Genomic DNA, 26403 nt, shown 5'->3' on the forward strand with positions numbered 1-26403 from the left:
CTAGCATAATAAATCCCATCTGTATGGTCTAAAAGGGTTAAATAATTTTTCCTCCATTTTTGGTTAAAAGGGTTAACTGTACACATTTAAAAATACCTTCAAATAAATAATTTCTCTTTTCTAACCAAGGTGTGACCTCTGAATACTATTCTTTTCTACACCATTTGAGATGGTTCAAGCTTTTCACCCTAAAGCTTGGTTTATTCCTATGTATTGGCTTCTGTCCCAATGAAAATGTGTGACCCTAGGCCTGTGTAGAAATAAAGTTGTGGCCATTCCACACGTGAAAAAGAGATAAAAAAATAACTCTGCAGGTTCAAATGAAGCCGGAACAGAAACCAAATTTTTCCTGGCTTAAATCAACAGCATCACAGCCTTACGATTTCACATGTACATTTTACACGAATGTATTTGGTTGAAGGCCCAAACTGAAATTTTCATTTCTATATTCTCATCTGTTACTTTAAATTACAGTGTATTTGTAATTATTAATTTGGCTTAAAGACAAAGATTCACTGGCAGTTTTCAAAGGCATTAGTCCAAGGAAATTTGGATATATAATTTAGGTATTAAACATACTCATTATAAAAATAGTATGAATTCACACTGAGATTTTCCCATCCTATATAAAATGCTTTGTTTCAAGCACTGTAAATATATTGAACTAAATTCTATTTGATCATAGTTTAAAAAATACTACTTTATCATCTTACAAGAGTGTAAATATAGAATTAAGTGAGAAGTAAATAAAAAGCATAATTTCAGCTTTCAGATGACTTACATAGAATTAAAATGTTCTTAAAATAGCTAGAAGTAGTCTGATTTCACAATAATTTCTTGATATTACACCAATTATAAGAAGCCAATTAGAGAGATTTTAGCCCATCAAGAATCTAGAGAATTTTCATCATAAATTGTCCCTACACAGAAATGGGGCACTGTTTTGGCATTCTGAGTTCTCTTTTCAAGAGACGTCTCAATGAATAAAGAAGAAATTTATATTTTTATTATATAACTTATTTTCATTTCAAGTTCTTAAACAACAAAAACTTAACACCAATGTAGGCAATGTTAGTTACAAGGGACTCAGAATAAAGAATACCGCATCTCTTTCATAGACTGTGACCCTTGAAAGTGCTCTAAAAACACTATGAGTTTCATTAGCAGCAAAGCATTAGCCTAATGGAAACCTCCCTCCTCCCCTTACATGTGTATGTACGTATACCCATACTATAGGTCAGTATCTTCTATCGGTCCAACTTAAATGCGACAATTGTTCTCAGAGGCTGTGCAAGGTTGCAAATACTGTCTATGCTGTCTTAGAGTTCAAGACCACTAGCACCCGAGTGGTTAAGAGAAAACCAATCGTTTCATTAAAGCAAACAAAAAGCTACAAAGTCATATAGTCTGAATTGCTTTTAAGAGCAGAAAAATGGAGGGCTCAGTGAATCACCCAATATATTAACTGTTCTGGGTCCTATAATTTTATCTAAAACTATTCTTTATACTTGGAAAGTTAGATGCCTTTACATAAATAGTTTCAGCAATTCTAAAAATATAATATATTCCTTTGAAAAATAGGGCAAGTTTTGTTTTGTTTTGTTTTGAACTTGGAGAACAGTACGGCGAGGAGTGGGTTTCCTTCTCACAGATGAATTTTGCAGCATCTTCCCCCAGGAACACGCTGACAGCTCCGTCATCCTGCATCTAACGCACCCCCGGGATGGGCCTCTTGGAAGGGGCCGTGTTGGCACCGAGGAAGGCTGGTCTTCTCTCTTCCACACTCCTCTAGCAGTTCCCCATTCCTAGGCATCTTGCAGCAGTGCCTCACGTCCAGAACTTGAACCTGAGTGGGAAAACTACATCCATTTCAAAATGCAGCATTTTCATCTGTTGTTTGGGTGACTCTTGGTTCCCCAGGGATAGGAGTGATACCTGGAAGAGTCAGAAGTGGAAAGAATTAGCTACAGCCTCAAATGTTTTAGTTCACACATTCAATTTCAAAAGCAGCTGCTCAGGTATATAAGTAAACAAATCACATGGAATCATACTGTGATTCTAAACAGGACAGAATGGGGAGATTGTCAGAAAGCTGCCTTTTGCTGAAGTTCACTGCTAATACTGTCTTTCTCAAACTATAAACTCAGTGGGAGATAATAACCTTTTAGAGTGGAAAAATCACCTCTCCAAAGTAGCCTGTATCTTAAATGCCTATTTCACATGTTCAACAGTTAATTACAGGAAAAATCAACGCAAGTTTACTCAATGTACTTTTTAAAAAATCTCAACACATATTTCATTGCCATAAAATAAAATGTTAATGCATACCACTAAGTATACAAGGATGATATGCTGGTCATCTCTTCACTTACAAAACACAACACTTTTACTCTCACAAACAACGCTGATGAAATTCAGGCGTGCCAGGCAGTAATCTTCTGGAAAGGAAGCGAACTGTTATGTGTTTAACAGATGTAATTAATGAGACAAGCATGCAAATGATCAGGAGAAGAGCCCTTCTGGGGCTGGCCCAGCTTGTTTGAACCCTGTTTCATTTACTTACACAGCTGTCTTCAGTTCAACTCCATACTACCCCCTATTCCAAAAGCCCTCATTCTGGCTAGGGTCCCTCACTGCTGTTTCTGTTTTGCTACCATTTTCTTTAACTAATGCAGCATTTTGTGCTTAAGACAGTCTCCCTCCTGACTGCCCAAGCCATCATACCATTATTTAAACAGTTCTCGGTAACTTCCCCGAAGACAGCTAATAGCTAGATAATGGCCTTGTCCTGATATTCAGTTTGAGAATCGCATCTCTCTATCTCTAACTACACATAAACTCCATGATCTAAGCTGAAAATGTGCCATATTTTGGCTTAATGCTTTAGCTGTTGTCTGGATGCTTTGTACACATGTGTCTAAGATTGAACGGACAGAATTAAATTGTAAACTTGAGTCATACAGGACTTAGCACGTAATTCTCTGTCCATGGTGATGAACCAAGATTATTGACTAATATTTTGCAGTGATGAGAATCATGATTAAGAGGATGATGGGAACAGTAGCAGATCTGGATAAATACTGGTGGAAGAGTTAAAACAATGCTTCCTATTTCTAACTGTATTTCTAGGGCAGGTATTCTCAGTTTGTGTCCCAAGTAAATAATGAAGATTCATTGGGGTGAACAAGGTCAGCAGACTTCTTTCCTACAGTGCACCTCAAAGTCCTTAATATATTAATAAATGTTAACATTCTCCAAAAATGGAAAAATAAACACTCAGAATTTCCCAAATATATTTGGTCATCGAATTTTATTTTTCAGGGAGCATCTATTAACATCTTTGAGGATATAGGATATTTACAAAACCTATTCGGGAAAATACACTCTACTGATGCTAAGTACTAATTATAAATACTTCTGTATGTCCTGTGATGTTTGGCATCCTCTATCCTTTGACTATGGATAAATCATGACTGTCACAGCTGATATGATTTGTATTTGGAATTATGTGTGTTTTCAGCTTGTGAAGTGTTATGTGTCTATGTGGAGACTGATTTACTCTTGGAAATTAACTGGGGACACCAGTAAACAAGTAATGGCTTTAAGCACTATCATGGGTTATTTTTACTAGTAAACCATGAAAACTCTCTCTCAGTGATATATACTTTTATTGTTATTAGAAACTGAAGAGGGAATGTCATGGCCATGTGGCTCTTTAAATGGATTATTCATTTTAACTTGGAGCATTTTAAGAAAATTTCATGTCATAACCATCATATATTGCTTTAACTTGATCATTTAAATCATGTCGTCATATTGTATTCACAATTCTGAATATAACTAAATAATTTCACCTTCATTATTAAGCATCTAATTGTCTATTTACCATAATAAGAAAATCTGCAATGTCTTTTAATACAGGAATATATCTTGGAAAATAGAGTAGCATTTGATTTTTTAAAAACTCATTCATAATAGAATTGAAAAGGATAACCATGCATTTGAAAGTAAAACTCAAATTATTATTTCTAAAAAAGGAAAAATAAGACCTCTTGTAAGAGCCTCCCTAAGTTCTTTACACTGTTACTTGTTGATTCTCTGCAAAAATTTGAAGACAGTCATAGCACATGTTCCTGAGTCTCTGAGAAAATGCAGATGTAACAGTGTTAAGTATGATTTTTGCCCCACCACAAGCAAGGGCACTTGAAATAAGAAGTTGCCAAAAGTCAAGAAAAGAGACATTCACACCATCCGTGGAAGGCTGAATGTATTCAGATCAAGAATAGAAAATGAGCGTTCCAAATCCCTCCAGGACGGTGGGAGAAGAGTGATGACGGAGAGGGTGATTTCTATTAACAATATGCCTTCATTTCTCTGAAGTTACAAATCACAGCAGAACTAAATTTACAAAGGTAGAATTTTGGAAATATATTGTCAAGCCAAAAGAACAAGCATTTGAATACGCTTATGTGTGATTCATAAGAATAACTTGTTGAAACAGAAGGGAAAAAAGGCTGGAGACTGAATTAATGTCAAAAAAATGAATCTAATTTCCATATAATGACCGTAACAGGTTGTTCTTAAGACTCCTTTCTCTTTCCGTGGTTAATAATTATCTTTGGGTAAGACATTGAGAATAATTTAAATAGTGGTCACCTGACAGCTTCATCAGCTGGACAGAAAGGCTTTATCTCCAGGCAGACAAGGCAACTTTGGGAGAGCAGAATCTACAGGACTCCTAAAGCAACTTTAGATGTACACGATGTGTAAGTGGTGGCTCACCGTCGATCTGATTATTCAGTTACCAGTGGGCTGCTAGACAAAGCCCAGAGAAAATTCATTTATAGTAGACACTGGCAGCACCCATATCCCCTAATTCAAACCCCTTCAAAATATGCTGGCCTGACTTCCAACCGCCAGCATCTGCATTCCTTTTCCTGAGGATTTCTCTGGCCTCTTGGATCTGCTTTGCCTACTCTTAGAGGAGGCCAGAAATGCCAAGGAACTAATGTCCCAAGAGGAAAAAGGCCTCTAGCAAGGACTGATGGGAATCAGAAATCAGTATCCCAGCTACCTGAGCCCTGGAGTGCTCAGAGTCCCAATGGGGTCAAGTTCCAGCCGCCACAATGGTAACTTGCTTCATTGATTTCAATACCCTACCAGAGTTTTCTGGGATTTCCTCTCAAAGAAACTAATGTAAGCACATTTTGGCAGGAAGAACTCTCTGCAGGGAGTCCCTTTGTCTGGTCACTGACTTTAAATCTGTCACCCCCATGCCCTGCTCAAATCCAGGTCTAGTGCACCTTTCAAATATTTTGATCACACAATACCTTGCTTAACATGTTGGTTCCTTCCTAGATCAAAGAAGAAGAAATGGTGTCTAAGTAATTAACAAATGACCAGATCACTTTCCTAGCTTCCCCTTCAGTCATCCCGTGAACAAACTATGTGAAAAAGATGGCATCTAAGGAAAAATCACAAGAGGTCGACAAGCCTGCACATGAAGGAATGGGGAGAGAAATGACTCTGACCCCCATCTCAGTGACTTACCTGAAGTCACTTCCTTTTTCCCTTTAAAACATTCATGATTGAGCAGACTGTTTGGAGTTGTTTTTTGTAGACACTAAGTCCACCACCTCCCCAGACTGCCAGCATTCGAACAAAAGGCAACTGTCCTTTCTACCAAAATTTGTCCCTCTCGAGTATTGAATTTTGAGTGGCGAGCTGCTGGACCTTAGTTTGGTAACAGATTTTGACGCCCAACATGGGGCTGCACTCTCTCGGCATTGAGAGTCCTCTGGGCTTCCTGGGCTGCTGCTGCCGGCTGTGGCAACACACAGGGTTGAGTGTGAAGAGACAGCCGCCTGTGGCAAGCTGGCCAGAAGTGGGTTCTCAGGAAAGTCCAAGCAGTTGCTGGAACTATTCATCCTGCAGATTCTGTCCATGTGTCCCCTGCCCAGCACTGGCTGCCAGTTTTCACTTAAGTTTGGTGGGGTGAATTCTAACTTCTAAACTGAACTTTAATATTTGAAAGCAAACCCTGGATCTTACCTGTTAGAAATAAAATTGTAATACCCACTATCCTCTAGGACTTCTTCAATCACACTCTAAAATGGAAAAAGAAATCAGGTTAGATCTGAATTAAAAGCAACAAAATAGAATCATTCAGAGGCGGTGCAGAAACCTCACCTGCATCTGTGCATACGTGATGCCCTCCTCCAGATCAAAGCTGGGGGGTAGACCTGAAATAGACAAATTATTTCATCTGGTACTTGGTTCATGTTTTCTTTAGTTGGATTTTATTGGCAATTATAAGCGGGCAGTGAAAATGGTCAATTTCTTAATGATGAAGATGAGTACTTAGAAACACATTCCAAAGCATCTATACTCAGATGCTTCATTTCTCTTCCTTTAATAGCTTTCCAGTTTTGGAGTGGCCATCAAAAAATAATACTCAAGATTTAAAGGCATCAGATAAACTTGTCAATTAAGTTGTGCATGTGTGTGCGTGCATGTAGGTGGGTGTGTGTGTGTCTTATGAACAGGAAAGGAGGGACTCTAAACACAAACTACCTGGAAGGTAAAGAAAATGTTAAGAAACTCTCCCTCATCCACAAGACAAAAAGAGTGGAAATGTACTAGCAAGGATAAATTCTTAGTGGTGGAAGTAATAGCCAGTGAACCACGAAAAAGATCTGACTCCTTCCATTGGCTGCCAGGAGGGAAATAAAATACATTTAAAGCTAGAACACAATATTTCTTTTGCTGTTTAGTCTGAGTGACAGCACTTAACCTACTCCGGTGCCACCCAAAGCAGTGTTGACCATCTTCCACTCAAATCAATCAACACGTAGAGGACAGGAGTTCCCCGGACACTCAGGAAAAAGAAGAGAACAGCTTGAAGGCTGAGGGGAGGTGTGAGGATGTGAATCCTGACTTAAAGCCCAAAGTGCTGCATGGTTCTGCTGTCTTCCTTTTTGCCCAGCCTGCTGTGAAAAGGGAAACACCCAGTCTCCTCTGGGATGGTGTGTTGAGCTTCTGGAAAAGCCTTTCAAGTTCCTCTCTGGCCACTGAGAGATTTCAGTCAGAGCTCTTCCCTCAATGGAGCTGCTGCTTTGAAAAGTCTGGCCTGTGACTGACTGACCTGCCCTGGGAGATACTTTTAAAAGCAAGAGGCTTTTTCCATTCTGAGTCTGTTTCTGTTTTGTAAATAAGTTCAGCTGTCTTGTTTTCTTTTTAGATTCCACATACAAGTGATGTCATGTGATATTTGTCTTTCTCTCTCTGACTTCACTTATTATGAAAATCAAAATGTCAATCCATGATGCTACAAGTGGCATTATTTTAAAATATTTTTATGGCTGAGTAGTATTCCATTGTGTATATATGCCACATTATATTAATTGAAGTCACTCAGAGAAAGACGAATGTTCTATATCACTTATATGTGGAAACTAAAAAATTATACAAATATTTACAAAAGAGAAATAGACTCACAGACACAGAAAACAAACTAATGGTTACCAAAGAGGAAAGGCTGGGAGGAGAGATAAATTAGGATTATGGGATTAACAGATACACACTTCTGTATATAAAATAAACAACAAGGATTAACTGTACAACACAATGAACTATAGTCAATAGCTTGTAAACCTATAATGGAAAGGGAAAATAATCGGAAAAGGTATATATATATATATATATATATAGGAATATATATATATATATAGGAATATATATATATATATATATATCTGAATCAGTTTCCTGTGTACCTGAAACTAACACAATATTTCAAATCAATGATACTTCATTTAAAAAATAAAGAAAGCAAATGACTTTAGACAACAGTTTATCTGGATCTTATACATTTCTCAGGGGCTATTTTAAATGAAATTCTGCCTACCCAAGTTAGCTTTATCCCAGGAATCCAAGTCTTAGGGAAAGTCTGATAATTATTACATGAAATGATTTGCCTAAAGTAGGCAACAACAAAAGCACACCAGCAATGAGCGATGTTCTAGGCTAAGGAAATGGCAGGTTTTCATTTAACCCGAAAAGGTTCACATCTGTTTCTGCCACACTGAGGGACGTAAATGTAGTTTACACGGATTCAAAAATTATGCAGGAATTCTACAGCCTCAGAGTAGCCTGAAGACCTCTTCTGAGAGTTACACATCACAAGGAGAGTTACATTACACTCAGCCTGTAGGCATACTGGCTAATCATTTGTTATGTACTTGCACTGACCGTTGCAAAAATCCTAAAATGCAAGGAACATTTTTATCCCCATGTTGCAGGCAAGGAAACTGGGGTTCAGTGAGGTCACATAGTTTGCTCAAGGTCAGCTACACAATGACTGAGTGTGCACCTTTAATCCCTAAGTTACACTGCCTCCCTATGTGAAGTTTTTCCAAAAAAGAAAAAACAAATTAAATATGTTTGATTTGATACTTCAGGTAAGTTTCAAATTTTCTGTTTTATTCAAACTCTTCCCTTTCTGCTTTTTATCTCCCTGGATGTTTTTGGGCATTTGATTTCCCATCATCAGATAAGAAGAAATAAAGGAAATACAATTTAACCACATGGATTCTCTTCGCTTCTTTTATTAATTAATAATCAAGGAAGCTGTCCCAAGTGGGTAAAGTAAATCTCAGGGAATTGCCAGATTCCTACTGCAGATCCCTCTCAACTACCATCACAGATAATAAATATAAGATCTATTTTCATTTTAAATTGAAGATAATCTTTTGAGGATAGCTGTTGATCCAAACAATCTGTTTATGTTTTTCTTTTAATTGAGTTACAGTCAGTTTACAATGTTGTGTCGGTTTCTGGTGTACAGCACATTTCTTCAGTCATCATTGAATATACATATATTCATTTTCACATTGTTTTTCACCATAAGCTACTACAAGATCTTAAATATATTTCCCTGTGTTACATACAATGGAATACTACTCAGCCATAAAAAGACAACGTAATGCCATTTGCAGCAACATGGATGTCCCTAGAGAATGTCATCCTAAATGAAGTAAGCCAGAAAGAGATAGAAAAATACCAGTCTGTTTCTTCATGAAAGCCAGATTCCTATGTTGAAGACCATTACCTGTTGAGTTATTTGGGGACAGGATGTTTTCACTTGACGAATGATGCAATAAATGGTAATCTGCTGTGAAAAAGTTGGGCTCAATTGGTTCTGGAGATCCCTGAGATAACTGAAACAGAAAAAGGAAAACTGTGTCTTATTTCACATTCAGAGTCAAGTGACATGAGACCTCCATGCGTGTCTCTGCAAGAGGGACCAGGGCTCTTTGGCTGTCAATCCACCCAACACAGAGAAAGACCCATCTTTGTCCTTTCAAAAGGACTTATACAAGGGGAGGGTGTAGCTCAAGTGGTAGAGCACATGCTTAGCATGTATGAGGTCCTGGGTTCAAGCCCCAGAACCTCCAATCCCCGGTACCTTCTCTAAGAATAAGTAAGTAAATAAACTGAACTACCCCCCCAACCAAACCCCCCCATAAAAAAAAGGGGAGGTAGGCAAATTACAGTGAAAGCAAGCAGACAGTTCCCTGGTCAGGTGAAACACACACACACACACGCACACTCTATACTTTACAATTTATGAGAACAAAATTTAAATGGATAGGAAAATAAAGGTGTAGGTTCTGAAATACCAAAATGTTATTTTTACCTGGTGTGGGAGAAATAAACTCCAATTATTCAACAGAACATTATGTATAGCCCTAATCTATACTTTTTCATGTATCTGCTTTGAAAATGCCTTCTTGTTTGGCCAAGGCAAACAAGTTTTTTAATACATCTTTCTCAATCACCATTAATTAATTTTAATCTCCACACATTAATTCTCAACACTGCAAAGGAAAGAGTAATTCACTAAAAGCCAGAATTTATTAAAGTTCCAATCATTTAATTCCCTTCTATAAAGCTGAACTTTTTGAATGAAATTTTCAACTTCCTTTCAACTTTCATTTTAACCAGCACTTGGTTTGGCCAAGTTTTGTGCCTGTGTAATACAATATGCTTTAAAAATGTCGATTCATATTAATAAACCAGAAACAAAAGGAACAACGAAGATTATGCCACAGTAGTTACCTTGGATTCATATCCTCTGTTCATTAAATAAGGAATTTTGAAATGAGGTACTGAGATTGAAACTCGCACAGAGAAGGATGCTAAAGCTATGAAGACCAATGTGGTTTTTATAAATTAATTTTTAAAATAAATTTATTGTGGTATAATTTCTGTACAGTAGACTACACATATTTCAGATGTACAATTTGATGAATTTTGATAGACCGATAAACCAAGAAAACCATCACCACCTAACATTTCCATCACTCCCTGAGAGGGGAAAACTTCCAACTCCCAATTTATCCCTTCTCAACCCCTTTACCAGCATGGTTTTCAGAATCTCTGCAGAGGGGACACTGGAGCTGAACCTCAAAGGCTGGATTTGGGTGGACACAAGGAAGCCAAGTGGATATTCCAGGTGAGGGGACTTCGAGGGCAGAGGCTGGGTGCTGCACATTACGGGCAGAGTGATACAGGGATAGGACATTAACCCAATGTTCTGGAGGCATGGGGATTTAGGCTGAAGAGAGGAAGGCAAGTGCTGTTCATTCATTCAGGGAGTATTTTTTAAACCAACTCTTGTGTCCATGCACAGCTCCAAGCAACGAAAACAACCAATGGTGGCCAAAAACTTTAATCTTGGAGCTCACTGCATAATTAGGGAAAAATGTGTCTGTGAAATACCCGCCTGGATATATATAAAATTGCAACTGAGCTGAATGCACTGAAGGCCAGGCCGGTGGTTCTAGGAGGTCACAGATAGACCTAACTGAGACAGGGAAGGCTTTCCTGAAATAATGCTTCTGCTGAGAGACAAGAGTGAGTAAAGGATGGAGTGGGCAGAACATCACGGGCAGAGGAAAGAGCATGTGCAGGCTGGGGAGGAAGAAGCATGGTAGGTGGGCCCTGTGGCCGGTGAGGAGACAGCAAAGGGTGAGAGCGGTACAAGGTGAGGGTGGGGAGAGGGGTCCAGACTTGGACCAAACAGGACATGAACATCGTGGTGAGAATGTTGGCATTTTATACTCAGACACATGAACAGTGTGTGTGTGTGTGTGTGTGTGTGTGTCTGTGTGTGTGCATGTGTGTGTGTGAGATAGAGATAGAGAGAGAGAGAGAGAGAGAGAGAGAGAGACATGACCACATTCTGTTTTAAAAGGATCACTCTGGATGCAATATACACATAACAGTCTGACTGGGGCTGGGGCCGTGGGGTGAATGCAGACAGATCAGGAGGAGGCTCCTGCAGAGAGCAGAGGCCGAGGCAGCTGGACCCGGAGTCAGATGGGGAGGCAGGAAACTGGAAGCAAGTGATTAAGAACACTGCCAACGTCTGGCAAAACCGACTGGAGAAGACATCCAGATGGCCGACAAGCACATGAAAAGATGCTCAGTATCAACACTTGTTAGAGAAATGCAAATCAAAACTACGATGAGGTATCACCTCACACCGGTCAGAATGGCCATCGTTCAAAAGTTGACAAATGACAAATGCTGGAGAGGGTGTGGAGAAAAGGGAATGCTCCTTCACTGCTGGTGGGAATGTGGTTTGGTGCAGCCACTGTGGAAAACAGTATGGAGATTCCTCAAAAGACTAGGAATAGTCCTACCATATGATGCATTAATCCCACTCCTGGGCATATATCTGGAGGAAAATAGAATTCAAAAAACACGTGCACCCCAATTTTCACAGCACCACTATTTACAATAGCCAAGACATGGAAACAACACCAATGTCCATCGACAGATGACTGGATAAAGAAAGTGTGCTATATTTATACAACAGAATACTATGCAGCCATAAAAAAGAAAAAATGCCATTTGCAGCAAATAGATGGACCTGGAGAATGTCATTCTAAGTGAGGCCAGAAAGAGAAAGAAAAATGCTGCATGATATCACTTATATGTAGAATCTACAAAAAAAAAAGGACATAAATGAACTTATCTACAAAACAGAAACAGACTCACAGACATAGAGAACAAACTTACAATTACCAGCCGTTAAAGGGGGTGGGAAGGGATAAACTGGGATTTTGAAAATTGCACCTCTTGGGGAGTGCTGGATATGTTAACTATCTTGAGTGTGGCAGTAGTTTCATGGGTGTAGACATCTATCAAAATTCATCAAAGTGTACATCTGAAATATGTGTAGTTTACTGTATAGGAACCATACCACAATAAAAGTTGTTTTTTAAAAAAAAACAACAGGAGATCAGTATCAGAAGGGTACCAAGACTTCAGACTAGGTGGTAACCAGAAGGAAGGAATGGCTACTGAAGATCAAATATTCTTACTTAATAACAGGAGCACCTACAGCCACTAGTTGGTGCTTACTGCATTCTAGATACATTTGATGTTCTATTTCGTCCTTACAACTACCCTGTACGGTAGGCATTATGCCCATTATACAGGTGAGGAATCTGAGATGTAAAGCAATTCGCTTCTAAGTGGCAGGACCAGGGCTATAATATCAAAGGCCTAGCAAAACCACATGCACAATGAAGACTCCTCAGGTGTTAATGAGGTAGGAGATGCAAGAGATAAAGTGGAACATCTGGAGGTGACCGCATGGTTTGAAGACCCAGCAGAAGGAAAAAGGATGCTGCCAGTGATATTTGTTGCAAAGAATGGAGGAAGATGGTGAGTTCAAGCCTGGACATACCAGATGGCAAGTAAATGTTCACCCAGCAGGTGAAAATCTGGGTGATACGACAGAAGCTTTCTGAGCAGTGGCCTCTCCGGCCCGCTGATGTCACGAGGTGGATCACCAGTCCCAGACCAGCACCGTGGGGCCCTCCCTTGGCTCATGAATATTGAGTTGAGGGATACCTGCTCTCTTTGGCATTATGCTCTGCTGGAAGAAAGTGTACGATCCTCCTTCTGAACTGATATAAAAGGGCCCTTCTGCTCTGAACAAACACCTACAGTTCCAAAGGGCAAATGGTTGTGTGTACTTTTGAGATAAACAAGTCGCTATTAAATAGAAAAAGCTCTATCACTGTCACTACCCTCCCCCTCCCCAAACACACTGATGTGGAGCAAATATTGAACAATTTTACCGCCTTATTGGTCAAATGAGAACACAGTTACTTTCTGGGCAAAAAACTAAATAGAAGAAAACAATAAGATACTACAAATGTAATCCTCATTAAATTCCACAACCTGAATCTTCTTTTCATATCATAAAATAAGGTTATCTTTGCTGTGGGACAACTACATAAACGAGTTCGAAGCTAATCAACTGAGGAAGGACTCGGAAGGAAATTAAGCCAAAATGAATGAGATTAGGTGTCAGAAGTGAGAAAAGTTTCAGCACTTTTCTCATCACACTTCACTCGCCAGGCCTCTGATCTTTCTTTCTTTAGGTTTTCCTTGTCCTCTTTCACTGAATTATGTTAACATATTAAGTCACAAAGTATTACGTTTTTTTTCATTTCTTCTAACCTACAGCTCCTTTCTATTAGGGTTTATTAGGCTTTTGAGGCCATTTTGTTACACAAATGTCAGTATTTACACTCACTATTTTCTAATAATTAAATCTTAGCAGCTCATCAGATGCAGGTTCAAGAGTTTACTTTATGGTAAACTTCACAGATGGTGCTATGCACGCCCATGAGGAAGCATGGGATGCCTGGCTGTCCCTCTTTCGAGATGTCAGTGGCCAAGAAGGCGCATGTCAAGACCCATCACTTCTTTAAAGGGGCTGCAAAATGACAGTGTTTTTACACCTTCGGTACTTATTAGCTGAGGGAGTTCTGTAATGAGAGAATTCCCTCTCATCAATTTAGTTACCCTGAGACAGAATTCACAAGGCAAAGGCAGAATAAATGTTTGATTCTTTCCTTCTGTAAACAATTTTTGAAATAAGGTGTTTGTCACTCACTGTCTTTCAAAGATAACCAGTAAGTGATTTTCTTTTTTTTTCCACTACCATGAAGCCTTAGATTTAAACATTAGTTGGTGCCTTTGATCCACTGTGGATATCATTCTCTTCAATGCTCTAATTATACAACAGAGAGCAGTGGGCTCCTGAGACCTCAGACACACCCTTGGGAGCCCTGGACAGAATCCCTGCCCTGCACCCTATGATGTTAAGATTTTCCAGCCTAGTCTCATTCAGTTTCTGCTCTAGAGCTGCCAATGGCTGTATTTCCAAATCTGTGGGTGCAGAGGGAGCACACTGCTGCTTGCTTAGTTTCTAAACAAACTTAGTGAAATTTTTGGAAGTATGAGCATTTTTTAAAAGATAAGATTTATCATGAATTCATACTCATTCATACTGATCTTTCCAATTCTAATTTGAATTAATACCTTTTATTTTGTCTCTGCTGCTTTTCTCCCCATGCTGAAAATCCTGGTCTTCAGAGACACCTATCCAGTTACTCAGATGCTTTATTTCTCCTGCAATTCTAGCCTAGTTTGAGCAGGCTGAACTGAAGATACCTCAGGTGAGTCAAAAATTAAAGAGTGTCATATTTCAGAAAAGGGCGCATCCACGTTTTGGCTGATCTGTATACCCCAGGTCTCAGGTGTTTCATAAGTAAGGCACAGTCATCCCATGAAAATACCTTCAGACTGCAGGTGCAGAGTCACTGGATTTCAGGGGGAGCTTCAGAGGGGGAGGTGGAAACTGAGAGCACTTCGTGTATTGTCACCACTGCTTCCACGGCCATGGTGTGGGATGGCTGTGGAAGTCAAAAGCTAATGGGCCCCTCCTCTGTGATGGCACAGTGGATGAAAAAGCCATTTCTGAACAAAACCCGCTGCTAAAGATTACATCACAAAGGGGGAAAAACAGGTCACAAACGCCTCATTTAGCTTTCAGACTAGGGACAATGTGGGTTCTTTCTTCTCAGGCAGAAGTATATAAATGTATCAATACTTACATAGCAATAAAGAATAGAACCAACATAGACCATGTTAGACAGCGTGTTGGTGCACCAACCTAGAATGTATTTGATACTCAACAATATTAAATATCAGGCACCTACCAGGCACTGGGTACGACTCTGGGGAATCAAAGATGAACAAGACACACTCACTGCCTTTGGAGAAATGGTAATGCAAGTCTGCTTGAATGATGAGCTACTTAAAACAACAGTAAGAGTGAAAACGCATAGAGAAAGGGAGATTAATTCTTGATGCGGAAACAAAGTTTCAGTGGAGGAACTGGTTAATACACCAAATGGAAGCTTTCTTTAGCTCACAGGGGGCAAGTCCTGCCTCCCTGATCGTACAGTTTCGTAAGGGCGTGAACCACCACGAGCTTAAAATATCAGACAAGGGGGCAAAGCACCCTACAGAGGGTAACTGAATCTGCCTCTCAGCCAGGTTGAAAGCAAAGATGATCCTGTGTCCCTACAGCTGTCAAACAGGACAAAGAGGCTTCTGTCACCAAGTTGTGCTAGCCAGAGATAAGCAATTCTCCTTCTGCCTGGTTGGCTTAACCTGCTGGTGATTTGGTTTCCTTATTTAAGAATAGAAATATCTACCAGCACCCACAGTCTAGGAGACTGCAGAACGTCGATTATGGAAAGAACCTTAGAAATGGTTCATTCCATCCTCATAGCTGAGAGAAATCATGGCCTCAGATGTTAGCTGACTTGTTCCAAGTTGCAAAGCTCAACTCAGGGGTCTGTTGAAGAGTATCCTAATAAAGATTGGACTAGAACTATCTAATCTGTGTGTGTGTGTGTGTGTGTGTGTGTGTGTGTATGAGATATTAAATTATATATATTTTATATTAAATGTATATATAGATACACACTTAGATATATTTAATAACATTTTTTAGGAAAACATGCAATAATATTGAAACAACTTTCTATTACTCTTCTGAGACTGATGGCTTCAGAAAAGAAGGTCAGAAAATTAGAGGCAAAGGCATAGCCTTGATTTACTATCTCAAGTGATGCTACAGTCTGAATGTCTGTGTCCCCCATGGAGTTGTATGTTAAAACCTAACCCTGAGGTGATGGTTTTGGGAGGTGGGCCCTTTGGGAGGTAAATTGGGCCAGAAGGATAAAGTCCTTTTATAAGTGTTCTTATTTTTTAAAATGCCCGTAAAAGGAGGCCTGGGAGAGCTCCCTTGCCTCCTCTCCCATGTAAGGACACAGCAAGAAGTCAGCAGTCTGCAGCCCAGAAGCGGGTCCAAGCTAGATCCGACCATGCCGGCACCCTGATCTTGGGCTTCCAGCTTCCAGAACCATGAGCAACAAATTTCTGCTGTTTATAAACACATCATCTTATGATATTTTTACTATAGCAGCCCAAATGGAGTAAGACAACCATGGACAATATCCTTTCATAGTGGGCAGAGCTTAAGTAGATGATGAAAGCTCAGGAGGCAGACAAATTAATTCCTATGATGTGTTTTTGTTTGGTAGCCAAAAAGAATTCCTGTATGTAGAGCACCATACCTTTTTAATTTCAGATTTCAAGTTGCAAGAGTTACTCTGCTGGCTGAAGAGGTTTTTCTTGAATCTCTCTATAACCCTTCTTTTCAAATTGTGGTGCAGACCTGGAGGAAGCTGCATAAAATGAGAAAATCATTATCAGCAAGTCATTAGCAATGCATAGCTGACTCCCAGCAAGCATTACTGAGGGTCAGTCACAGTACTCCCTGCATGGGACTAAATAAGAATTAAAATTTTACCCTAACTAGCATGACTTGATGTTCCACTGGTTCATTCTACAATCCAGAACAAATATATTACTCTGTTCTCTTTCAAAAGGCTAGTTCTACTGATGTCACTGTTCTTTCATTTTATTGATATTATTTTTCATAAAACAACTCAATTACACATTAGTCGCCCATATGAATTGAATTAAGTTTGCAAATAACAGGCTTGACAAAGAAAGATGCATTCTGTGAGATGCTCCAGCTCTTGTGTCATGCCCAGAACCATGCTAAACACGCTAATCTTGGTCCTTGTCCTGAAGGACCTGATACTATGGACCAGGAAGCCCATATCTGTGTTAGCACATCATCAGAAGCCTGCCTGTGAGTGTGTCTGAATGTGCACCTGATCAGAGAGAGAAATCAGATGGCAGGGACCAATCTTATCAGGAAGAAAGAGAAATGAACTTGTATACATTAGGGCCCAGCCAGGATGAGTTAGATTTGAGGAGTAAGTAGTAGGAAGTCACAGGTTAGAGTGGAGAAGGCATGGAAAAGTACCTGAAGACACCTTTTTGATCTGACAATTCCCTACTGTTGCCACCTCCCTAAATCAAACACCAAAGGGTGATTCAACATACACAAATCAATCAATGTGATACACTACATCAACGAGAGAAAGAACAAAAACCAAATGATCATCTCAATAGATGCAGAAAAGCTTCTGATAAAATTCAACACTCATTTATGATAAAAATTCTCACCAAAGTGGGTACTGAGGGAACATATCTCAAAACCTAAAAGCTATATATGACAAACCTACAGCCAGCATAGCACTCAATGGTGAAAAACTCAAAAGCTTCCCACTAAAATCTGGGACAAGACAAGGCTGCCCACTATCACCACTCCTATTCAACATATTCCTGAAAGTCCTAGCCACAGCAATCAGGCAAGACAGAGAAATAAAAATAGAAGTAAAAAAGAAATAAAAGGGATCCAAATTGTAAAAGAAGAGGTAAAAGTGCCACTAAATACAGATGACATGATACTATATATAGAAAACTCTAAAAGGTCCACACAAAAACTACTAGAAATAATCGAAGAATTCAGCAAGGCAGCAGGTTACAGATTAACGTACAAAAATCAGTTGCATTTCTTTACGCTGACAATGAATCAACAGGAAAACAAAGTAAAGAAAGAATCCCCTTTAAAATAGCACCCAAATTAATAAAATACCTAGGAACAAATCTAACCAAGGAAGTAAAAGTCTTATACAAAGAGAACTATAAAACATACATTAAGGAAATTAAAGAAGACTTTAAGAAATGGAAAGATATCCCATGCTTCTGGATTGCAAGAATCAATATTGTTAAAATGGTCACACCTCCAAGGCGATCTACGGGACATATTTCACAAAACTAGAACAAATCATAATACAATTTATATGGAACCACAAAAGACCTAGAATTGCCAAAGCATTACTGAAGAAAAAGAAAGAGGCTGCAGGAATAACCCTCCCAGACTTCAGACAATACTATAGAGCTGCAGTCATCAAGACAGCATGATATTGGTACAAAAACAGACATGAAGACCAATGGAACAGAACAGAGAGCCCAGAAATGAACCCACAAACCTTTGGTCAACTAATCTTCGACAAAGGAGGCAAGAACTTACAATGGAATAAAGACAGTCCCTTCAGCACATGGTGTTGGGAAAACTGGACAGCTGCATGTAAGTCAGTAAAGCTAAAACATCCCTTACACCATACAGAAAAATAAACTCAAAATGGATCAAAAACTTAAACATAAGACTAGATACAATGAACCTCCTAGAAGAAAACATAGGCAAAACATTCTCTGACATACGTCTCAAAAATGTTCTCCTAGAACAGTCTAATCAAGCAATAGAAATAAAAGTAAGAATAAACAAATGGGACCTAATGAAACTTACAAGCTTCTGCACAGCAAAGGAAACCATAAGTGAAACAAAATGACAACCTATGGAATGGGAGAAAATTTTTGCAAACAATGAAACTGACAAAGGCTTGATCTCCAGAATGTATAAGCAGCTCATATGACTCAATTAGAAAAAACATAAACAACCCAATCCAAAAATGGGCAGAAGACCTAAACAAGCAATTCTCCAAGGAAGACATACAAATGATCAAAAAGCACATGAAAAAATGCTCAATATCACTAATTATCAGAGAAATGCAAATCAAAACTACAATGAGGTATCACCTCACACCAGTCAGAATGGCCGTCATTCAAAAATCCACAAATGACAAATGCTGGAGAGGCTGTGGAGAAAGGGGAACCCTCCTACACTGCTGGTGGGAATGCAGTTTAGTGCAGCCACTGTGGAAAACAGTATGGAGATTCCTCAGAAGGCTAGGAATAGACTTACCCTATGACCCAGCAATTTCACTCCTGGGCACATGTCAAGAAAGAACCCAAATTGAAAAAGACACCTGCACCCCAATGTTCACAGTAGCACTATTTACAATAGCCAAGAGATAGAAACAGCCTAAATATCCATCGACAGATGACTCGATAAAGGAAAGGTGGTATATTTATACAATGGAATACTATTCAGCCATAAAAATTACAACATAATGCCATTTGCAGGAACATGGGTGTCCCTGGGGAATGTCATTCTACGTGAAGTAAGCCAGAAGAGAAAGAAAAATACCATATGATATCACTCATATGTGGAATCTAAAAAAAGAAAAGAAAGAGACAAATGAATATAAATACAAAAGAGAAAGAGACTCATAGACATAGAATACAAACTTGTGGTTGCCAGTGGGGAGGGTGTTGGGAAGGGACAGACTGGGAGTTCAAAATTTGTAGATACTGAAAGGTATATATAGAATAGATAAACAAGATTATACTGTAGAGCACAGGGAAATATATACAAGATCTTATGGTAGCTCAAAATGAGAAACAATGCAACAATGAATATATGTATGTTCATTTATAACTGAAAAATTGTGCTCTACACTGGAAATTGACACAACAGTGTAAACTATAACTCAATAAAATAAAAAATGTAAAAAAAGATTACTGTCTTATTTTTAATGAAAACAGATATCCAATCAGTGAAGGTTGGGTAAGGATTCTAACATCCTTTTACAGTTACTTTTAGATGATTTCCAGACTTATCTCTGGAAACTGTATAGGAAAGGCCACCACCAACACAAGGTTAGCAGTTTCCCTTTTAAGGTTACTTGCTGGTTGTCAGGAGGGATCTGGCCTTGCAATTCAGGATGGCTACCTCAGCCTAAGTTTGGGAGAGTTTGTCTAGTAAATAAACATGTGAACAAGAAGGGCTTTTGGTTTTGTCATTTCAGTTTTACTTCAGAAGTTTCCTTTGCAATTAGCAGAGAGGGAAATCTGACCATGGTCTTCAACCTTCAGGAAATATATGAGTGTGACCTTTAGACTTGTACTTATCTCCTTTATTTGAAAGGCTCTGACTTTGGTTAGCACTGTAATTTAGAGTTCTCCTGAAGAGCCATCATTTCTTACTTTGTGCAATGTCATAAACTTTCAAGTATTCTGGAAATACACTCTTACAACCAACATGGTTCTAGCTGAACTTGTAACAAGTAATGCCATCTGGCCAAAAATATGAAATTGTGTGTTATGCTGGCACTGTAAAAGCAACATAGTATCTGTGATTGCTTCATTCTGGCTTTAAAATACTTTGAAATCCAATAAAGAAATGAAACATTTCCATTAAAAATGTTTTTTTTATTACGTAAAAATGATCAAGACATGGATATGGAAACTATATCTAAATTTCAGAAGATATCTTTTCCCAACTTAGTAGTTAATCATTAAGGTAACCAATAAGCTATTTGAAGTTATTTCTGTAACACTGATGTTAAGCATGCTCCTCACTATGTCTATATCAGTATTTAAATGGAAATGTATTTTTGAACATAATCTCTTTACTCAGTACAGACATGGCAGATTATATTTTGATTTATTGAACAATTTTCTGCTCCATCACATGTCCTTCACCTGCTTTCATTTAATCAGGGAGACAATTCTGTGGGATTGCCTAAGACAGAAGTTGACAGCAGAAAACAGAGAAAAGGTAATCAATTTTAGATTCTTGAGTCTCAAAAAGGCTGGCCCTCAGGGTAATGAAAAGAATAGCAGATTTGCTAAACACACACACACACAAAGCCCCAGACACGACAGATAAGAGCCTGGCTACTCCCCAGGCTGGGCAGAAATCAAAGGGGAACAGTGAGAAGTCAGAGATGCGCAGGCCCCCAAGAAGGGAGCCCCTTGCCTGGCCCCCCAGGCTACTGGTGCCACTTGTCAATTTGTTTCCCCTTGGCTCCAAGTCCACCCTTTGTTGCCCTGCTTGTGATACTGGAACATCTCTCCCTTGCCAGCCAGCAGGATGTTCCACTCCATCAGCAGAGGGCGCTAGCGGAGGACGGAGGTTCTTTCTGGTTCCAGGGATGCTCCTGCCTGGCTTCAGTCCGACAGCACTGAATGGTCAGCAGCAACAGGAACTCCTAGCCATGCTCACCCCCAGCCAGATGCAGTGGCACGAACCCTGCAGGCAGCTTCCCAGAGTTCCATGGAGCAGCAGCCACCCGTGGGCAGCCTCCCCTGGCCCCACAAAGTGCTCTCCCCAGCACATCACCCTCACATGTTGATTTCCAGCAAGTTCCACAGAGCAGCTCCTCAGTAAATTTCTCTGACCCTTCCGGTGAGGTCTGGACCTCAGCCCTGTAAGTAGTGACTTCCCTTTCTGCTCTTCTTACAGTCTTCAGATTTCTCTTCCTCTCCTTAGGAGATAATACCCTGTTATTATTATTAATTCCTAAACAGTCCTTTATATGAAACATTCCCTGTGGAAATCACTGTGTGGTTTCTGTCCCCCGACTGGACCCTCACTGGAACAGATCTTGTACCAGGAATGTCCAGGAGAAGGAGCCACACAGCTGCATGTGGAAGCTGGTTTGACTGTACCCTTGGAGCTGAGCCCAGTGATTGGGTTTCTGCCAGTAATCCCCAGCATCACAGTTAATCCACGGCGTCACAGTTAATCAGGCTGTCACCTGGATGAAGAGCCAACTGAAGCGACTGTCCTGGAAGCTTGAGCAGCTGCTGCACGCGGCCATCAGGACATGTGAAGGCCGTGGGGACTCGGGATGGAGGGGTGCATCCTTCAAATGCACTGGGACACTTACAGACAGAAAACGACCAGCTTGGGTCCTTTAACTCTCAGCACAGGTCATGGACCAAGACCTAGAAAGATTCCACAACAGCCCTAACAGAACGTATTTCTTGCTACCATAGCACTGACAAGGCTGACAAAAATTTAATTAAGCAGGTTGCTAAATGACAGTGTCACCTGAATGCACACTTCACCAAGATTCTCATGTGCCAGTTAGAAAAAAAAGATTAGGATACTAAAACTCCAAGTAAGGACATGTTGTTGGACCCAGGTGAAATGGACAAAGTCAAAACCCAAGTCACTGGGAGCCATCATTGCCAGTGGAAGTAGCTTGAAACTTGGCATCTGAGGAGACAAGCCTTCTTTTTGCTTGAAAACTCTATACTAACCTCCCCTGGGACAGATGAGGGGTACTGCCTTTAAAAGGGGTGCTTATCCCTCTTAGATGCACAAAAGGGAGCGTCCAGTCAGTAACCAGGGTCACAGCTCAGTACGATCCAGGGGAACTGGTGCACAGTAAGAACCAGGAGGAAACAGCTAGCACATCAAGGAAATTGCAAGACCTGGCTATTATGTATCCGAAGCATCCCAGAGACCACGTGCAGGAGTGGATTCAAAGGGTGTTAGGCTGAGAAGGACAAAATATAGGACTCGATCAGGCCGAATTCATTCATACATGTGCACTTACTAGAGAGTCCAGATTTAATCTGTTAGTTTGTGAAGCCGGAGGTGGTAACTTGATTGGCTGGGGCACAAAGACTTGGACTCAGTCATGGTCTGTGTTTAATGAGGATAAAATGCCAGTTTCCCTGGCTTGTAGAGGAGGGGGATTCAAAGGCGTGGAGAGACAGGAATGTTGGGGAGGATTTACCACATGTGACCTGCAAACTCACTCCCTCAATATTCAGCAAGAACACTCAGAAGCTGCTCCCTGCATGAAGGCACTGAGAAACACATCCGGGAGGGAAACACCAGCATCCCTGAACACCTCTGTGGCTGGTCTCCTTTGTAGGCTGGGGAAGACACGGTCAGTACGTGATCCCAACAGGGATGATGTGATCCCAGAGAATCAGGGGCCAAGAGGCGGCACCTGACCACCAGTAACAAGTTGGGGGCATTTACCAGAAAGGGTGGCAGGGATGTATCCTGATAACTAGAATGCCTGGCCCATAGAGATCTCTGATGGCCCTTAACTGGTTGGGGTGTTCTTGTGAAAGAAACAGTGGCCCCCTACTAGAGCATTCCTTAATCCATATGACAGAAAAGGAACCCTATGTCTGCCAGACAAAAATGTGACGTCAGTGGCTGCTGCCTCAGTGGAGAATCACAGCCTCTCACGCAGTTTCCAGACCTTAGTCAGTTCCAAGACCTAGAGCCTCTCGATGGGCATGAAAGCTGAGGCCCCTTGTGGAAGGGCCCTGAGCACTGCTGTAAGTATGCAATATAAATTTTCCTCCAAGCCTTCCCCAAAGAGACGCCCAGATGCTTACCAGAGTGACTGTACGCTGAGAAGAAGGAAATCCACAGGGTTTTAGGGAAGCTCAGACACCAGAAATCAAGTGACTTTAAGTCCTACGGTCTTATAATGTCACTGCAATACACTAATCCAAATAGTTTCTTGTTTGTTTTGTTATGTTTTCTTTTGGGGGGCAGAAGGCGTATTAGCCCAAGTTAGACATACAATGGGCCCAGCTGTTCCACTTGCCTGGCGGGATTTCTCTCTACTACTTGAATGTTTAGTTGGAGTCGCCACAATTGGCAACAGACAGAATCACCAGACTGGTTCTCTGAAACTTAGCGTGAGGCAACGTTTGTATGTTTTGCTCATCGATATGTCTCAAGTGCCTAGAACAGTGGCTGGTACATAGCAGGCACCTAATAATTGTATGTCAAATTAAAAAAAAATGAATGAATGAAGATGTATAATCTTAAACTTCAAAATAATAGTCACTTTCTTGTCCAAATATCTACACTTATTTGTCTCTAAAAATTTATTTTCATATTAACAGGACATTACCTTTGGTAAATGAACATTCAAGTTGCTTATCAAGACACAGATTTATGTAAATAATGTGTAGCCAGTGCTTGCTTTCCCAAGGCCTAAGGGTCACTGAGATTTAGGAACAGTTTTGCTAAGCCAAAATGTTCCCAGTCATATGCAGTTGGAGGGAGTAAGAACAAGCATGGCTCTAACTGAAAGTTCCACACAGCAGTTGTGCCCCGAACTTGTACTTAAAATGAAAAGGAAGGAAGAAGTTAGCACACTGACCTGAGTGATGTAGATGATTTTGTGCAGCTGGATTAAGATCTGCTGGATGGGGTCACTGATCTGACGTACTTTCCTCTGGGACACGGCAATTCCTGCAGATGCTGTGGATGACAAATTCTCCAGTTAGTTAAGACCCTGGTTTTCCCCTTCAAAAGTGGCATTTGTGGGAAATGGGGTAAAATTCTGAAAAAAATAAATAAATAAAAGTTTTAAAGTAAAAACTATCATCCTACCAATGAGACAGTATGTAGAGACCTTGTAACACTTCAATATCTTACGACACTGGAGGTGTAATTCCTTCCCTCTATTTCTCAGACTTCTAAGTAACATAATGATGTCATCATTTATAACATCTGAAAGACTGTTTTATCACTTGGGAATTTTGCCTGCAATTACATTATGCTGCCACCAGGAGTCAGTGGTGTCTTGGCTACTGTGGTCATTGAAAAGCTAGGTTTCACATATATGCAGTTAAGAGACTATCATACTTAAAATTTTTAAATTCATTATGCCCTCAATAACATAAAAAACTAATTTATTGAAACTACCCAATGAAAATATTGAATAGGCAATCTTAGCAAACAAAAACCCAAAAAATTCTGATTTATAATAATCAAGGGTTTGAAAATCATGTTACTTTCAAACCTGTGATTATCACAAAGTATACTTTTCACCTTCATTTCTCTTCAGGTCTAAATAAGACACATATAATTTTTCCTGAATTCTCATCAAAGCACCACATCACGTTCACAGTTCAAGACTAGCCTGGTGTCCAATTGCATATAAGCTGCTTTCCCAGATTCAAATGTCAGAGTCACATGTGGCCTGTTTTTAACTTTGAGGAATGTAAAGCTATTTAAAGGAATGACCTAGACCCCTAGATCAGCCACAAGGCCACCTCTGCCTCTCCTCGCACTCAGATCCACACTGGAGAAAGTGGAAGACACTTCAGATACATGGATGTAGGCTGTCTTCTCCCCACCTTCATGCTCTATCCCTTCCTCCCCAGAACCAGTTGCACACTTTCTGAAACAATGCTTTTCTTGCCAGTTTCTCTTCATTCAAAGAAAAGGTACAAGATCTTTCTTTCCTTACCTCCACACAACCTTGAATTTACAACCTTGAAATCAACCGGTCTGTATAAAATTAAATGTGAATACAATCATTGCTTCAGCAACAGCTAGGATTTAGAAAAAATGATTCTTATAGAAATGCTTTCTGGGAAAGCTTGCATAAAAACTTTAGTTTTCAAAACATTTAAAGAGAAAATTTAAGGTAGTCATTAAAAGAGTCAACTTTTTTTTTATTAGCATAGGAAAATTTATATTTAGAAGACAAACCCCAAAAGAGAAAATAAATGGAACATTAAAAGAAATGTTATTTTCTTCATGGGTATCTTTCCTCAGTTTGTTGAGAAATTCATTCAAGAAATAATCTAGCTCTAGTTTGTGTACATATAATACCCTGTTTAAATGTTTGAAATTTAAAGGATCTACATCTGCTAGGCACTGCATCTAACTCCTTTTAAGTATCAACTACTTGATCGTTTAAAAGATGAGGTTTAATAAATTACCCTTAGGGTAAAAATGTGATGGTAAACCAGAGAGGATTAAGGTAGCTCAAAAATAGAAAGCAGAGAGCTGGAGGTATCTGCTCTGGCCTGCAGAGATGGCAAACTGTACATACATTGTATTTTCCACAGTTGTGCTCCTTCACAGAAATAATTCTTAAAATGTAATTGTCTAGACTGATACCCAAAACTAATGTGGCCAAGTTGACGCTGCTACAGGAACATTAGCTCTGCATTTTCAGAAACCAGAGGGCTTGATTTTTGATCAGTTTTATGCTGACTACTTTATGTTCCTGGCATGTGGACTTAATGCTCATAGGTAATGAGTTAAAATCTGACAGCATGGCAGAGAGTTCTCAGATTTGTGATGACACTTTGAGTGGGGAATCTCATGGCTTTGACTCTACCTTGCCACAGGAATGTGCTCATCTGTGGCCCTACATGCAAAAACAGAGATTGTTAGCTGGAACGCCTGCCTTCTGAACTTCTCAGTTATGCAACGTAACTTAAAATCATGTTTCTTAAGGCCCTTGACCACTACGCTGTCAATCCCAGTAAGTCTTTGATTTTCGAAAACAGTTTTGATTGCTTACTCTCTAAAAACATAACTGAAAAATATGTAATTACACATGCCCACTGTAA

The 26403-nt window shown here is 39.8% G+C and overlaps 1 protein-coding gene across 1 annotated transcript in view; it reads right to left on the minus strand.

Moving 5' to 3' along the window:
- Window positions 1-1886: 1886 nt before the first annotated feature.
- The window catches only part of LOC140686630 (serine/threonine-protein kinase Nek10-like), a 69104-nt gene continuing 44587 nt past the window's right edge, over window positions 1887-26403 (minus strand). Inside the window, exons 10-16 of the mRNA XM_072940836.1 lie at window positions 26169-26198; window positions 24192-24292; window positions 16518-16628; window positions 9110-9218; window positions 6190-6242; window positions 6052-6107; window positions 1887-1935 (exon numbers count right to left, since the gene is read on the minus strand). Coding sequence (XP_072796937.1) covers window positions 1887-1935; window positions 6052-6107; window positions 6190-6242; window positions 9110-9218; window positions 16518-16628; window positions 24192-24292; window positions 26169-26198 — 509 coding nt within the window. The remainder of the gene's footprint in view (window positions 1936-6051; window positions 6108-6189; window positions 6243-9109; window positions 9219-16517; window positions 16629-24191; window positions 24293-26168; window positions 26199-26403) is intronic.

Source organism: Vicugna pacos, chromosome 17 (genome assembly GCF_048564905.1).
Source record: "Vicugna pacos chromosome 17, VicPac4, whole genome shotgun sequence".
In the NCBI taxonomy this organism is placed as follows: Eukaryota; Metazoa; Chordata; class Mammalia; order Artiodactyla; family Camelidae; genus Vicugna; species Vicugna pacos.